Source organism: Elephantulus edwardii, unplaced genomic scaffold (assembly GCF_000299155.1).
Source record: "Elephantulus edwardii isolate Elephantulus edwardi_28Jun2011 unplaced genomic scaffold, EleEdw1.0 scaffold00259, whole genome shotgun sequence".
Lineage (NCBI taxonomy): Eukaryota > Metazoa > Chordata > Mammalia > Macroscelidea > Macroscelididae > Elephantulus > Elephantulus edwardii.
Window position 1 is genome coordinate 3212731 of NW_006400009.1, and position 17973 is coordinate 3230703.

The following is a 17973-nucleotide window of genomic DNA, read 5'->3' on the forward strand; positions in this document are numbered from 1 at the left end:
ATGGAAAACTGTTGAACTGGTGTATGGTGTGCTGTGCATATTTTAAACATTAACAGTAAAATTTGGGAAGAAAAAGAATGCACAACTTGACTTGGAAGAACAGAGAGATTCAGAAGCTCTTATGTGAGTGCAGAAACAGAATCCAGGCTCATTGTGGAATCTGGGAACGGCAACCAGGTCAGGGTTTTATAACTTTGGAGTGAAAAAATGAAAACTCTTGAAATTGTACATAAATGTTCCTTCCTAAATGTCTACAAAAGTTTGAGTGTTTTGGTAGAAGTGAAGGATGGAGATAGCATCATTTTTATCAAATTCGCAGCAGGTAATCTAGAAAAAGGTAAGGCGGAGTTTTCTAGATGTCAGACTTTGGGACATAATATCTGATTTCCTACATTGTTTTTGTTGTTGTTATATGCTGTCGAGTCACTTGTGACTCATAATGACTCTATGTGCCACATTCCTGAGCTCTGCTCTATTCTGTATTAACATTATTGTCTCTGATATACCTATCTCAATTACCCCAGTCACTGAATCAATCCATCTCAGTGAAGGTCTTTCTCTCTTGCGCTGTCCCTTCACCCTTCCAAGCCTGATATCCCTCTCCAAGGACTGGTCCCTCCTTGCAGCATGCCCAAAGTATGTCAGATGGAGTTTCAGAATCCTTGCCTCCATGGAGCAGCCTTGTTTCACCCTCTCCAGGACGAACATGTTTGCTCTACTAGCAGTCCATGGTATATTCAATACTCTTCTCCAGCACCATAGCTCACAGGCATCAGTTCTCCTTCTATTATCCCTAGTCACTGTCCAGCTTTCTGACACATAGCAAGTAATTGCAAAGATCAAGTTCATATAATTTCAATTCTATGACGTAGAAAGAGAAAATCTAAGGCCTCAACATCCACTAGTTTCTAAGAAAAGCCATGCAAAAAAATTAGAGACCTGAATAAATCACAGCACTTGTAGAATCCAATCTTATTATCATTCCTTAATCAGTAGAAAATGACTACATCAAACTAAAACATCAGCTTAAACAGTCACTAAAAATGAAAATAGAAATAGTTGCTGCTGTGTGCCAGGTCCTTGGCAAAGGCTTTATATGCATTTTTTTTCATTAACCTCACAACAACCCCAGGAAGTAAATTATATCACCTCTACTTATAAATTATATTATTGGAATTCCAGGAGATATATGCACATAGGTAGTAGGAGGCAGGCCTAGGACTGGACTTTAGCCCAACTCCAGACCTCATTGTCATTTCTAAAAAACCCTTCTTAATTTAAACATGAGTGACAAAAGTACTCCCAAAGACAAGGACTTTGGCCAAATTCTGACAACTTAGTACTTAACGCCTAGATGAGGGCCTTGTCAAGCTTATTTGCTATAGTATCCTAAACACCTAGCACAGGGAGTGCCATACAGCAAATACATATGTGCTGGCAGGAGGAGAAATAAAAGGAAGACTTCTCTCAACGTTTCAAAATTCTATGGGTTTCAGTAATTCCTGAGCAAGAGAAAGCAACAAATGCTTGGTGATTCATGCTCATTCACTCACTGTCATACTCTGACTTTTTTTTTTTCTCTTTTTCTTTTTTCTGGAAAACAGAACACAGTCCAGTCCTTTGGGTCTTTACTTAAAAGGCCACCTCTCCAATCTTCTAAGAGATCAAGCCCAGCCACCTCTAGCTCTGACATGCCAGTTGCCCCTTTCATCTTCTGCTTAGCCATCTTGTCCTGTCTCTCCAAACAGAGCATGGTCTATGCAAGGGCAAACATTCATTCATTAATCCACCCTCAGACATGTCCTATGTGTTAACGCTGAGCTATGCCTTGCTTTCATGGACCTCTGTCTAGTGGAGAGATAGTCACTCATTCTCATTGCCATCGAGTCAGAACTGACACTCCAGCATATTTTCTGAGAGAGTCCAACTTTCTCCAAAGAAGCTGCCAGAAAGGTGCCACTTTTGAGTTAGCAGCACAACTCCTTACGGATTAGGCCACTAAAGTTCCCTGTTATTGTTGTTATGTGTCATCATGTCAATTATGACTCATAGTGACTTTATGAACAATGACTCTGAACTTTGTACTATCATGTGCCAACCTTACCATCTTGGATACACCTGATCCCACTGCAACAGTCACTGTGTCAATCTATTTCATCAAGGATCTTTCTCTCCTCCTCTGACCATCTTACTCTTATACCAGCAACCAGGTTGCTCCCTGGAGGCAAGGTTTTTGAAGCTCCATCTCATATACACTGGAAATGTTGTCAGGAAAGAACAATCCCTGAAGAAGAATATCATGCTTGGAAGGATAGAGGGTCAAAACTCCCTCCTCCCTCATGATTGTATATAGTAAGTATGAGCTAGAAAAGGAGTCTCAGTCTAAAGAGCTGCTAAACCAAGGATTAATCCCTGCATGCTATTCTTTCTTGTTGTTAGGTGCCGTCAAGTCTTTTGTGACTCATAGTGACTCTGTACAACAGCTCTGAACCCTGCTCTATACTAAGCCAACCTTATTGTCTTCTGATATACTTATCCCCTTTACCCTAGTCACTGAGCCAATCCATCCAGGGTCTTCCTCTCTTGTGCTGTCCCTCTACACTTCCAAGTATGACTTCCTTCTCCAAGGATTGGTCCTCCTTGCAACGTGCCCAATGTATGTCAGACGAAGCTTCAAAATCCTTGCCTCCAAGGAGCAACCTCGCTTCACCCTCTCAAAGATGAACATGTTTGTTTTCCTAGCAGTTCATGGTATATTCAATACTGTTCTCCAGCACCACAATTCAAAGGTATTGATTCTTCTTCAGTCATACTTCATTGCCCAACTCTCTGATGATTACCAAGTAATTGCGAAGACCATGACCTGGGTCAGATGCACCTTAGTCTCTAGATGACATCTTCAGGACTCTGGAGAGGTCTTTGGCAGCAGATTTTCCCAGGGCAATTCATCTTTTCATTTCCTGGCTGCCTGGTACCAAGAGTGTTGATTGAGGAGCCAAGCAAGATGAAGCTGTTAACAATTTCAATCTCTTCATTGTCTATCATGATGCTGCCAATAGGCCCAGTGGTGAGAATCTCTTGGGGAGGGGGGGTTCCCCTGTTTATATTTTTTTAATGATAAACATAATTTAATAATTGGAACATGGAATGTACATAGGTTTGTTGTTGTATTTCCATCATTCATTGGAGAATCACTGTTTTCTTGATGTTAATCTTCAATCCATATCCAGTCCAAGGCTGCAGTCCTTGACCTTCTGCAGCAAATGTCTCAAGTCCTCCTCAATTTCAACAAGCAGGGTTGTGTCATCTGTTTAATGCAGGTTATTGATGAGTCTTCCTGCAATCCTGATGCCACATTCCTCCTCATAGAGCCCACCCTCCCAGATGATCTATTCTGCATATAGATTGAAAAGATATGGAGATAGGACACATCCCCGGCATACATCTTTCCTGATTTTGCACCATGCAGTGTTTCCTTGCACCATTCTGACAATTGCCTCCTGGTCCAGGTATAGGTTTCGCATAAGCACAGTTAAGTGTTCTGGGATTCCAATTCTTCTCAGAGTAAGCTACAGTTTGTTGTGATCCACACAGTTAAATGCCTTTGCATAGTCAATGAAACACAGATAGACATTCCTCTGGTACTCTCTGCCTTCAAGCCAAGATCCATCTTACATTGGCTATAATATCCTCAGTGCCACGGCCTCTTCTAAACCCAGCCTCTACATCTGTCAGTTTTCTGTTGACATGCTGTTCCAGTTATTTTTGGATAATTTTCAGCAGGATTTTGCTAGTGTGTGATATTAAGTGTATTGTTTGATAATTTTCACACTCTATTGGGTCACCTTTTTTTGGAGTTGGAACAAATATGGATCTCTTGAAGCCAGGTGGTTGTTCTCCAGATTTATTGGCACAATTTGATGAGCACATCCAGGGCAGCATCTGTTTGCTAAAATACGTCAATTGGTATGTCATCAATTCCTGAAACAGGTTTGAGGCCCTGAATACTAATGAGCAAAGAACCAGATGAGCTGTGGGAGGTATCAAGAATATCATCCATGAAGAATGCAAAAGGTCATTATAAAAAAAGAAAAGAGCAAAATGGCTATCAGACGGGACTGAATATTGCACTAGAGCATCAAGAATCCAAAGCAAAGAGAAGAAATCAAGATGTTAAGGAGCTGAACAGAAGATTTCAAAGGGCAGCATGGGAAGACAAAGCAAAGTATTATAATGAAATGTGCAAAGAGCTGGAATTTAAAAATAAAAAAGGACAAATTCACTCATAATTCTTAAGCTCAAAGAACTGAAGAACAAATTCAAGCCTCAAGTTGCAAACTTAAGGATGCTGTGGACAGAATGTTGAATCACCTAGGAACCATCAAAAAAAGATGGAAGGAGTACACAGAGTCACAATACTAAAAATAATTGGCCGACACAGAAGAATTTCATGAAACAATATATGGTCAAGAGCCTGTAGTGATGGAAGAAGTTCAAGCTGCTCTGAAAGAAATGGCAAAAACAAGACCTGCACGCTGAGCCATATGTAAAAGCATTAGCACACAAGAACCCATACAGAGACAGAGCTTCCTTAGACCAATCTAATATGGTTAAGAACCACTGGTCTAAACTGAGATTTGAAGGAGTCAGAGCTTTTCAGAAAAGGAGTAAGCATGAAAGAAAACTGTAAACATAAATATCTAGGGTAAGAAAAGCTTTCCCTGACTGTGCTATTTTGGAGAAATTGCATCCCCCAGGATGGAGGGGCTAGTAGGGACAGGGAAGAAGAAGCTGTTGCGTTAGTATTCCATACTTTCCCACACCAGGAGAAAGATGGGAAAGTCACACAGCACTGTTGGCCTCTCCACTCATCGATGCTGAAAAGAGTGAATGACAGTTGGGCTGACTGCCCATCCTAGGTCTTCTCACACACTGGTTGGGTCTGGACACTTGGCAAGCACTCAGACTGTTCCGCTTTTATCCCAAATTATCTTGGGCACAAGTGCAGCACTGGTTGTGGTGAAGGAGTGTAGAGTTAGTATTCAAAACTATCACAGCACATTTGGGTAACAAGAGGACAAAAGAAAGAAAGAAATAGAAGGACAATAAAGAAAAAGACGTATCTATGACAGAGTAAAAGAACAAAAACAGTGTAATCACATTTTAATCAGAAATAAGCCACGTGTATTTCCTTTTCCTGTTAACCTAAAACATGCCAGTAGATGGACTTAACAAGAATCAGCTAGGCCTTTTCATTACCACTTTTATGTATTTTGAACCTGAACTTGATAATCAGAATAACAGTTTTCTAGGTTACTTATCTGTTTTGTACCAGTGTGGTCAAGTGCTTACCTACTAACCACAAGGTGAGTAGTTGGAATCTACCAAGAGAGCAAGAAGGCTGTCTGGTTCTGCAAGGACTACAGCCTTGGAAACACTAGGGACAGCTCTCTCTTCTACCAAGTGGCTAAGAATTTTTATTTGATTTTTATTTTTATTCAGAAAAAAAAAACAAAAACTTTAGTAATTTAAAAAATATAAAAATCTCATATATCTTGATGGTAACATGTTGTTAGGTGCCCTTAAGTTGACTGAGACTCATATTGACCCAATGACAACAGATCTGAACCCTGTTCTTGTCCTGTGTAACCTCACAATCTCTGGCACACTCAAGCCCATCACAGCAGTTACAGTGTCAACACACCTAGTTGAAAATCTTCCTCTGCTTCAGCGACCTTCCACCTTTCCAAGCATGATGTCTCTCTCCAAAGCCTCTCCTAGCAACACTGCCAAAGTATACGAGCTGAAGCTTCGCCATCCTTGCCTCCAAGGAGCATTCTGACTGCGTTTCTCCAAGACCTATCTGTTCATTCTTTTGGCAGTTCAGAGGATATCCAGTACTCTTCTCCAGTGAAGTTCAAAGGCATAACTTCTTCTGTCATCCTTATTCACTGTCTAGCTCTCAGATGCATAGCAAGTGACTGAAGACCATGGCCTGAATCAGACACACTTTAGTTCTCAAACTGACATCAGTGCTCCTCAATAGTATGGAGAGGTCCTTGACTACAGACTTTCCTAGTGCAATAGATCTCCTGATTTCCTAATTTCTGGTACCAAGATATTGATTGTGGATCCAAGTAAGGTGAAGTCATTGATAGTTTCAATTATTTCTCCATCTATCATGACATTGCTGATCAGTGCAGTGGTAAAGATTTTTGTTTTCTTGATGATAAGATGTAATCCATATTGAAGGTTGCAGTTCTTGATCTTCTGCAGCAAGCACCTCAAGTCCACCTTGCTTTCTGTAAGCAAGGATGCATCATCTGCATAATGCAAACTGTTGATGAGTCTTCTTCTGATCATAATGTCACATTCTTTCTTTTTTCCCTAATGTCACTTTCTTATTCATAAAGTCAAGTTTCTCAAATTATTTGCTCAGCATACAGATTGAACAGATATGTAGAAAGGAAATAGCACTGACACAGACCTTTCTTGATTTTAAACCATGTAGTATGCCCTTGCTCTGTCTTGGAATCACAGGTTTGCGGTTGAGGTAGAGATTTCATATAAGCCTCTGAAAACCCAGTGGAGGTCAGCTGAGTTGGCTCCAATTTTATGACCAATGAGACATTGTTATAAAATGTGTATACCCTTTAGTAATGTACATTTTATTTCATGAAGAAATAAGCAGAAAAATAAATAATACTATAAAGATATCCAGGAAATAATGGTAAAATATTAGACATAACTTCTAAATTTCCCAGTATCAAAATTGAGAAATTAAGTTTTCAAAAAGAAAAAGAAACCCATAAAGCTACTTCAAATTATGGTGTAATGTGATTTCATTGACATGTAAAGATACTCATGATATACTGCTAAGTTGAATTCAACTTTTTTTAATTGAGCACCTACTACTATAAAGATCATAAGTAGTTAATAAAAAAGTTCTTGCTATCCTACAGCTTATGATTGTTAAAAAAAAATCAAGATATTGAATAAGTAATGAGATAAGGAGCAAAAGAGAAGTATTAAGTACCACAAAAGCAAATAGCAAAGAGATTTAACCTTATCTAGGTGGGATAAGTTGTTATTATGTAAGACTGAGTCAGAATCAACCCATAGCTGACTCTCCAGTGGGTTTTCAGAGGCTGTAAACCATGCAGGAGGAGATTGCCCATCTTTCTCTACAGATAAGCTGGTGGATTTAAACTGTGCCTTTTGGTTGACAGTGCAACTCCTTACCACTAAGCCACCAGAGCTCCCTAGATTCCTGTGGACTGCCAAAAGAACAAACAGATATGTCTTGGAGAAGTACAGCCAGAATGCTCCTTGGAAGCAAGGATCATAAATCTTCTTCTCACATACTTCAGGCATGTGGGTAGGAGGGGCTATTCCCTAGAAAGGGAACTTAAGCTTGGAAATTTGGAGGGTCAGTGAAAGAGAGGAAGACTCTCAATGAGATGTGTCTACAGCAATGTACTCAAGTGTGTCAGAGATGATGAGGATGGCACAGGATAGGACAGGGTTCAGGTCTTTTGTTTATAGGGTCAGTGTGAGTCATATTCCACTCCATGGCACCTAATAACAGGCGGGTGAGATAATGGGAGCTCTGGTGTCATAGTCATGCAGAAAGCTGTGCCATTAACTCAAAGGTTGTGACTCCCTGGCTGTTCAAATCCACCAGGAGCTTCAAGGAAGAAAGATGGGCACTCTCTCTCAGTGCGATTTACAGACTTCTGAAAATCTACTGAACGGTCAGCTCTGAGTTGGTTCCAACTCACTAGGAATGAGCTGAGTTGAAGAAAGTGGGATAACAGAGGTCTCTCAGTGGTGATGAAGTGACGTTTGAGTAGTGATGAACGATGAATAGAGGATAGGAATGTAAAGAGGCCATGAGAAAAAAGACCCAGGAAGATATACAGCAAGTTTTTCAAGTTCATCAAAAAGCAAAAAAAAGAATGTTAAATGTTATATAAAATAAGAGCTCTGGCAGCCTAGTGATTGAGGAGTTGTCCTGACAACTCAACAGCAAGCTGTTTGAATCTACCAGCTTTCTCCATGGGAGAAAAATGGGCAATATCTTCCTATGGTATTTACAGCCTCTAAAAACCCACGTAGTTGGTTCTGACTCAATAGCAATGAGAGAGAGAGAGATAAAATATTATTAAAAATATCAGAAAGTATGTTTGCCAGGGATGCATCCTATTTCCATACTTTTTCAATCTATATATGGAACATACCTTCTGGGATGTTGGACTGTGAGGAGGAATGTGGCATCAGTATTATAAGAAGACTCATCAACAGCCTTCATTATGCTGATAACACAACCTTCCTTGCTGAAACTGAGGACCTGAAGCATCTGCTACAGAAGGTTAAGAACTATAGCCTGCAATATGGATTAAAACTCAACATCAAGAAAACAAAGACTCTCACTAATTGGCAGCATCATGATAGATGGAGCAGAGATTGAGATTGTTAACAATTTCAGCTTGCTTGGATCCACAACCATCACTCTTGGCACCAGCAGTCAGGAAATCAAAAGACAAAGTATACTGGAGAAATCTGCCATCAGGGACCTCTCTAGAGTACTAAAGAGCAATGATGTCAGTCTAGACACTAAGCTGTGCTTGATCCAAGCCATAGCCTTCACAATTACTTGCTATGCATCAAAGAGCTGCACAATGACTAAGAATGACAGAATAATTGATGTCTTTGAGTTGTGGTGATAGAAAAGAGTTTTGAATATACCATTGACTGCTAAAAGAACGAACAAGTTTGTTCTGGAGAGGGTGAAACCAGGCTGCTCTTTGAAGGCAAGGATTTTGAAGCTTCGTCTGACATACTTTGGGCATGTTGCCAAGAGGAACCAGTCCTTGGAGAAGGACATCGTGCTTGGAAAGATGAAGAAACAGCACAGGAGAAGACACCAGATGAGACAGATTGACTCAATAACTAGCGGAATGGGAGTAAGTGTGTCAGAGACAATTAAATTGGCTTATGACAGAGCAGAGTTCACAGCTGTTCTCACCGAGTCTGAGTGGACTCGATGCCATGAAACAACAGCAACAGCATATATTTATAGATACAAAATCTAAGCAGATATAAAATAAAATCTTAATGCCATATTAGATAAAATTTTTTATTTTCTTGCGAACATTTCCTAATATTTTTGCAAAGAATATATGTTCACAGTATTCAGATGCAGGGCATATAGAAAATGAATGCTTACAAAGTTCAATGGAAAGCTAAAAAAGAAACATCACAGTAGGCTGTTTTATTTTTCTGCCTCTCCCCTCCCTTCAATTATTAGCATCTAAAACCTGTCCCAAAAGCACTTTTTCTTCCTATTTCTAATATCAACGTATCCCTGTTAAAGTGCTTCCACTGCCCTCAGATGCAAATTCATAAGCAAAAATAGAGCCAACTCTACAATTCATTGCAATTCCAAACAGATTCTTCTCAGCACTGAACTTTTCAAACCACACACACAAAGAATGACTATTTGTAGAGCTCTTTGTTAGAGTTAGAGCTAAAAACTAATGAAGATAGAATTTTTTTTTTAAATGAAAAAGGTGAGAAGAAAAAAGGGGGGAAACCCATGCTACTGGTTTGAAACTGCCCCTAGGAAAATTCAGCTCAAAATTTCCAAATGAAGAAATTGTTTTCTAGGCTACCCTGTGAAAATTATTGACTCAAGACTAAATAGGAGGTAGCAGTGGTTTGCCCACTTAGCAGGAGTACAGCTCCAAGTTGGGACATAAGGAGCCAAAAGGAGACATACTGAAGATCTCACAAAACACAAATGCCAAGTCTTCTCCAACAAGAATTACCCTGGTCCCACAGAGATTGTGTACCTTATTAGGAAAGGGGTTAGAATTCACTCATCTACAACATGTTCACAAGCATCCATTCTTAGCAAGCGCATGCTCACTCTCTCACCCTTTACTCATTCAGTATCTCCTAAATACAAGGCTCTGTGTTGGGCACTAAAGAGCCGTGGTGACACAATGATTAAGTGCTCAGGTGCTAAGCACAAAGTCAGTGATCACAACCCCCAGCCACTCCACAAGAGTAAAGATTACAGCCTTTAAAACACTACTCCAAGGGCAGTTCAACTCTGTCCACCAGGTGGAAACTAAGAGTCTGGCACAAAGGCAACAGGTTATGGATGTTGGGCACTGAAGAGTCAACAATGACAAGACAAAGTCCCCTAGCACCCAAGACTCACAATCAAACATAAGAGTCATTTCATTAACTCATTCAAAAAATATCTGAGAGGCATCAGACCCAGAAAGACAGCAGACCCTGAGAGACGCCAGAATGGGAGGAGCAGATGGAAATGAGCCACTGGAAGCAAGCTGCCAGGAGTCATAATTTGGAAGCAAGCAGGACAGCTGGAATTTGAGTGAGGTACTTTGTAGGTTTCACTGCTGTTTGGACCATGTGGGACCTCTTATGCTCAAGCAGAACTGAGAGAAACAACTGGAGCTCAAGGGAGGTGGCAGACCCAGTTCTCAAAGATAAAATCAAGGTTTCATGATTTTCTATTCAGGTATTCATGTGTGCCGACCCAGAGAGTGTTTACATGTGCATCTGCCCTGCACACTTCTCCATACTCCACCTTGCATCTCCTCACGTCCAGTCAACTAACTGCCTTTAGCCTGGAGGACTATGAACTTGCTTAGTTGCAACAGTTGTCTGAGAGAGGAGAGTATTTTCACAGGTCCTGAATGGAAACACATCTTCCCTTTGTTTAGAAGTTTAGAGAGAAACATAAGAAGGATAGCTGTCCCACCCTCTTGTGGAGCAATGACTTCAGACCAAGAACCTACTATCACCTGAGGCATGAAAAACTGTACCACAACAATGTCATATAAGAAGCAGGCTAGCTCACACTCTACACAAGCCCAAAGCAAGATGTCCCCCCCAAAAAGTGACATAATATCAACGCATTTCCTGAAGCCAGAAAGTCTAATGGAACTTTCAGACACAGAATTTAAAAGAACAATGATTGAATATTTTCAATGAGTAAAAGACAAATTTGAGGAATTACAGGACACTGCAAGCAAAAACCAGGAGGAGCTTAAAAAAATAAAAGGCCAAAACAATGCAGATAATCCAAACGAGGAATTAGAGGCTATGGGAAAATAAGAAATTACAATCCAAAATATAAGGTCCAATGTTTCAGATGTTGTCAACCTGATGGAGGGACACATGAACAGAGTTGAAGAGATGAAACACAAACCCAGTGAAATATGAGATAGAATTGTCACCACTGATCTGCTAGAACAAACAGCCGATAGAAAAAGGAAGGAAAAAGAAGAAAACCTAAGAATAATGTGGGACACAATGAAGAGGAACACCGTGTGCATAATCAGAATCCTAGAACAGGAAGACAAAAGTAAAGGCACCAAAAGAGCTGTGGAAGAATTACTAGAAGAAAACTTCCAAGGCATAATGAAGAATGAGAGAATATACATTTAAGAAGCTGAGAGAACACCATACAGAATGGACCCCAAAGGAAAACCACTAAAGTATATCATAGTCAAATTTACCAGAACCAAAGATGAGACAAGAATTCCAAAAACAGCGAGGGAGAAACAAAGAGTAACCTATAAGAGAGAGTAAATAAGATTAAATGGCGATTACTCGAAACCATGTGAGCAAGAATTGACTTATATCAAACACTCAAAGAACACAATTTTCAACTAAAAATATTGGACCCAGCAAAATTGTCCATCACATATGAAGAAGAGACCAAATTATTCAGAAAAACCAAACCTAAGGGAGTTTGTAAAAACAAGACCAGCATTAAAGAAAACACTAAGAGACATCCTTCTTACAGAGGAGCCACAGAAAGCAGGATGGACCAAAGTAACTGGAAACAACACCAAAAAGAACTCAACAAAATGATAGCAATAAAACCTTACCAATGAGGGAGTTTTTCTTTTGCTTTTCAAGGAGAGGAGCAAATGGGGGGGGGGGGGGGGTTTGTGCGGGGAGAAGGGGGGTGCAACAATGAATGAATGGAATCCCAAAATCTCTGTAGATGTTCATTGAAATGAAAAATAAACAACCTAAATTAAAAAAAAAAAAAACACCTTGCCTCCCAAGAATCACACTGAATGTGAATGGTTAAAATGCACCACTGAAAAGAAAAAGAATACCAGATTGGATAAAAAAAAAAACAACAAACCCAAATCCATCAATATGATGTCTACAAGAGACACACTTGAAAAGTGAAGAAAAGAAAGACTAAAAGCAAAAGGGTGGGGGAAAATATACCAAGCAAATGGCAACCCGAAGAAAGCAGGAGTAGCAATATTAATCTCTGACAAAATAAATTTTAATGCAAAAACCATCACAAAGGACAAGGAAGGTCACTACATAATGATTAAAGGGTCAATAAAACAAGAGGACATAACAATAATAAATAACTATGCACCAAATGATAGAGCTGCAAAATATATAAAACAAACATTAACAAAACTGAAAAAGGAAACAGCCAACACCACCATAGTAGTTGGAGACTTCAATACACCACTCTTAAAAAAAAATAGAACTACTAGAAAGAAGCTCAACAAAGATGTTGAAGAAGTAAACCACACAATAAACCAGTTTGATCTCATAGATATTTATAGGCAAATGTACCCCCCCAAAAGCACAGTATACATTCTTCTCCAATGTACATGGAATGTTCTGAAGAACAGATCACATTTTAGGCCACAAAGCAAGCACCAATAAATTCAAAAACACAGAAATAATACAAAACATCTTCTTGGACCACAATGCTACAAAATTGGAAATTAATAGCAAGAGGATAAAGGGGAAAAAATTACACATTTGAAAGGTGAACAACACCTTGTTTGAACATGAGTGGGTACTAGAAGAAATAAAAAAGAAAATTAAAAAGTTTCTTGAAACAAATGACAATGAAAACACAACTCACCAAAACTTCTGGGAAACAGGCAAAGCAGTAATCACAGGTCAATTTACAGCAATAAGCAAAAACATCAAAAGGCAGCATAAAATGACCATTGGCTCTCTAATCCAACATCTTCAACAAATTGAAAAAGAATAGCAAGAAAACCCAACATCTTCTAATAAAGCTGAAATTATTGAAATGAGAGCAGAAATAAATTAAACAGAAAACAGAAAAAACAATTCAAACCATCAAAAAAACTAGGAGTTGATTCTTTGAAAAAGTCAATAAAATTGACAAACCACTAGCAAAACTAACAAAGGAGAAGAAGGGAAAGACACAAATAATGTGAAAAAAAAAGATGAAATGGGAAATGTCACGACAGAAACAATGAAAATAAAAAGGCTAACGATGGAATATTATGAAATGCCATACTCAAACAAATATGAAAACGTAGAGGACATGGGCAAATACTTAGAAATTCACAACTTAACTATACTGACACAAACTAAAATTGAACATCTGAACAGACCCATTACAAAAGAAGAAATTGAAAAGATAATAAAACAACTTCCAGCCAAAAAATAAGCCCTAGACCAGATGGTTTTACAAGTGAATTTCATCAAAACATTCAGAGAAGAACTGTCATCAATTCTACACAAACTATTCAGAAAACAAAAAGATTGAATTTTCCCAGACTCATTCTATGAAACAAGCATATCCTTGGTACCAAAGCCAGATAACATTACCAAAATAGAAATCTATAGGCCAATATCTCTCATGAACATAGATGCAAAAATCCTGAGTAAAACCCTGGCCAATAGAATCCAATGATACATAAAAAAAAAATTCACCATGACCAAGTGGGATTCATAACAGGTATGCAAGGATGGTTCAACATAAGAAAAACAATCAGTGTAATTCATCACATTAACAAAGCAAAGAACAAGAACCACATGATCCTATCAATTGATGCAGAAAAGGCCTTGGACAAAATTCAACATCATTTCCTGATTAAAACATACAATAAAATAGGAATAGAGGGGAATTTCATATTTACAAACCTGAGAGCCAACATTGTTCTTAATGGAGATAGATTAAAGGCATTCCTTTGAGAACAGGAACTAGGCAAGGAGGCCCACTATTACCTCTCTTATTCAATATTGTATTGGAAGTCTTAACAATAGTAATAAGACAAGAGAAGGAAGTAAGAGACATCCAAACTGGTAAAGAAGAGGTAAAATTATTTCTACATGCAGATGATACGATAGTATACTTAGAAAACCCTAAAGTCTCAACAAGAAAGCTACTGGACATAGTTGGCCAATTCAGCAAAGTGTCAGAATACAAGATCAACATACAAAAATCAACTGGATTTCTCTACAGTGACAAAGAGAATGCATAACTGGAGCTAAAAAAAGCAATACACATTACAATAGGTAATCACAAGTATGAATACTTGGGAATAAATCTAACCAGAAGCACAAAATATCTATTCAAAGAAAATTACAAAATATTACTACAAGAAACAAAAAGAGACCTGGAGAAATGGAAGAATATACCTTGCTCTTGGATAGGAAGACTCAATATTGTAAAAATGGCAATACTACCAAAGGCAATTTATATGTTCAATGCACTCCCAACACAAATTCCAATTTCATTCTTCAGCGAGATGGAAAAAGCAAACTCCAATTTCATTTGGAATGGAAAGAGGCCCCGAATAAGCAAAGCACTCCTTAAAAAGAGAAACAAAGTAGGAGGCATCTCATTCCCTGATTTCAAATCCTACTGTACTGCCATGGTGGTCAACACAGTGTAGTACTCATACAAAGACAGACACTTAGATCAATGGAATATAACTGAGAACACAGAAATCAGGCCATCTACCTATGGTTAACTTCTTTTTGACAAGGAGATGAAATCAGTTAAGTGGGGAAACAACAGCCTTTTTAACAAATAGTGTTGGCAAAATTGTAAAACTATCTGCAGAAGACTCAAGCAAGAACCCCACCTCACACTATATGCAAAAAATAAACTAAAAGTGGATCAAGGACCTAGGAGGAAAACCAAGGACTATAAACTTCATCAGACAAAAGCTTGGAAGAACTCTAGAAGCCCTAATCCACAACATGAACAGTCTTCCAAGCATCCTGAAAAACCTACAACCAGGAGACGATAAAATAGATGACTGGGACCTTCTAAAAATCAAATCCCTATGCATATCCAAAAACTTTTCCAACAGGGTAAAAAAGAAAGCCATAGATTGGGAAAAAATATCTGGTAATGACATGTCTGATGAGAGACTTATATCTAGAATTTATAGAATACTCAAGCACCACAAAAAAGATCAAGATGAGCAAACCAATTGCAAAATGGGCACAGGATGTGAACAGAAACTTCACCAAGGAAGACATTCAGATGGCAAACAAACACATGAAGAAATGTCCAAAATCTCTAGCTCTAAGAGAGATGCAAATCAAAACAACTGTGAAATATCCTCTCACCCCAGTAACAATAACAAAATTCAACAGAGCAGCAAATGACACATGCTGACAAGGTTGTGGAGAAACTAGAACCCTTATTCATTGTTGGTGGGAGTGCAAAATGGTGCAACCACTATGGAAGGTAGTATGGTGCTTTCTCAAGAAGTTGGAAATAGAAATATCATTTGACCCAGCAATTCCACTACTGAGAATAACCCTAAAGAAACCAGAACTGCCACCCAAGCAGATATATGCACACCCATGTTTATTGTGGCTTTGTTCACAATAGCAAAGAGCTGGAAACAACCCAAGTACCCATCAACAAACAAATGGATAGAGAAGCTGTAGAATATTCACACAATGGACTACTATACAGCACTGTAAAACAAGGAACTGATGAAATATTATACAAAATGGGGGACCTTGGAGGACATTATGCTGAGTGAAATATCTCAGTCCCAAAAGTACAAATACTGTATAATGCCACTTTTGTTTAACAGGACTGACATTGGGGTTGGGGGAAAACTAAGAAAAGAGGGGATAGATAATGTATAATGCATTGAAACAGATGAGAGAGATAACTGTTTAAAAGGAATATACCATTAGGTATTATTTTCATGACAAGAGTCCAGAATAAGAGCTTCATACTAAAGTTGACCAGGAAGGGAGATTGTATAACAAAGAATTTTTTTTTCTTTTCAAAGAAACTGTGGGGAGGAGTGGGCAGAGAGGAAAATGTGCAACAATGAATGAATGGAAATCCAAATTCTCTATAAACTTTCATTAAAATCCCAATTTTTAAAAAAGAAAAAAACTTGAGTGCCTATTACGTGCGAGGTGTACAGGATATAGTAGCACCAAGTACAAGGCCCCTGTCCTCACAGAACTCATATTATAGTGAAGGCAGAAATGGTAATATACAGGAAGCCAATCAAGATTATTTGAGAAAGTGATAAATACAAACATATAAATGTGTGTGTGAGTGTGTGTGTGTGTGTGTGTGTGTGTGTGTGTGTGTGTGTGTGTGTAGGGAGTGCTGGTGGCCTAGTGGCAAGAAATTATGCTGTCATCCCAGGTTTGTGGTTTGAGTTCATTAAATGCTCCACAGAAAAAAGATGGCCTTGAAAACTTGCTGGAGGGTAAACTATGGGTCAGTCCAACTCGATAAACAACACCAACATATAGCAGCTCTTGTGTTCTGGTGATTAGTGAGTTGTGCCCCGAACCCATAGGTGGAGCCCCTCTGGTAGTTCAAATCAACCAGCTATTCCTCAAGAGAAAGATGAAAATCTGTTCCCACACAGTTCACAACCTTGGGAAACCCACTGGAAAGGCAGGTGTGAGTTGGCTCCAACACATAGTAAGTGAGCAAGATATAGATTACATAAATATTGATAGGTATAGATATAATGTAAGTCGATATGTGTACATTGTTGTTGTGTGTCGTTGAGTCAGAACTGAGCCATAGCTGACCCTCCATCAGTTTTTCAGAGGCAGTTAATCACATTGCATCAAATAATGAAGTAATGAGATAGAAAAAGACAGAATGTTAAAAGTAGCTACAGTTGTCAGATGAGGAGATGTTTGAGCAAGAAACTACAAAATGAGAAGCAGCCAATTACTTGAGAAACCAGGACCTGGCCAATGCAGATGCCCCAGCAAACATAGATAAGAGTGCAAAACGATAGTTGTAGCACTCAAAGGAAGCACCGGGGTTTCTGTAGAGCGTGTGATAGGGTTGCCAAGCCCAGTCAGGGTTATCACTGAGCCCAATCAAAATGCTTTCCTTCATCTTGCAGTAATTTATGGAACACTGCATGTGTCTGGTCAGGTGATTTAATCACAAGTTTAATACAACAGTGTGGAATAGTTGCACAAGGGTATGTGGTGTGTCCAGGAAATAAGGGCTCCATAGGAAGCTAGCAAAAGTACTAAAACTGGATGCTAAATGGTAATTTTTCCTATGCCTCATTCTGAGCCAAATTACTGCTTCTCTCAAATCTTTCCCACACTTGTCTAAAGGCAGAGGAGGCCACTGACCTCTGCAATGGTCCCATCCCCTCCACAGTGTGAAGCCAAGTATCTGGCACATAGAAGCCCTACAGGGTGAATACCACAGACTTCTCCACCCTCCTTCCCCTTGTGCCACCACCCACGATGTTCTGCAGTCAGGCAATAAGCCCTTAACTGTGAGCTATTGTTTGCCATCGCCATACCTGTGAACATCGCACAGAAGTAGGGGCTGCAGGCTGCCAGGACCACACGGTGGGCTTCAATCTCGACATCTTCTGCTACAATCATCACGTCACACAACAGTTGCTTACTGTAAGACATCAGTGAGGAACATGGTAGGTCACAGCATTAACAATATCCACCCCAGCCATATAAGGGATAAGTGTTATCTCAAGTTGTTGTTGTTGTTATGTGCCGTCAAGTCACTTGCGACTCATAGCGACCCTATGCACAATAGCCCTAAACCCTGCTCTATCCTGCGCCAACTGCACTGCCTCTGACACACCCATCCCGATTACCCAAGTCACCGAATCAATCCATCTCATAGAGGGTCTT

The 17973-nt window shown here is 39.2% G+C and overlaps 1 protein-coding gene across 1 annotated transcript in view; it reads right to left on the reverse strand.

The window, feature by feature from the left end:
• Nucleotides 1-17973, reverse strand: part of KLHL3 (kelch-like family member 3) — a 177903-nt gene that overhangs the window by 114315 nt on the left and 45615 nt on the right. The window contains exon 3 of the mRNA XM_006899495.1: nt 17622-17728. Coding sequence (XP_006899557.1) covers nt 17622-17728 — 107 coding nt within the window. The remainder of the gene's footprint in view (nt 1-17621; nt 17729-17973) is intronic.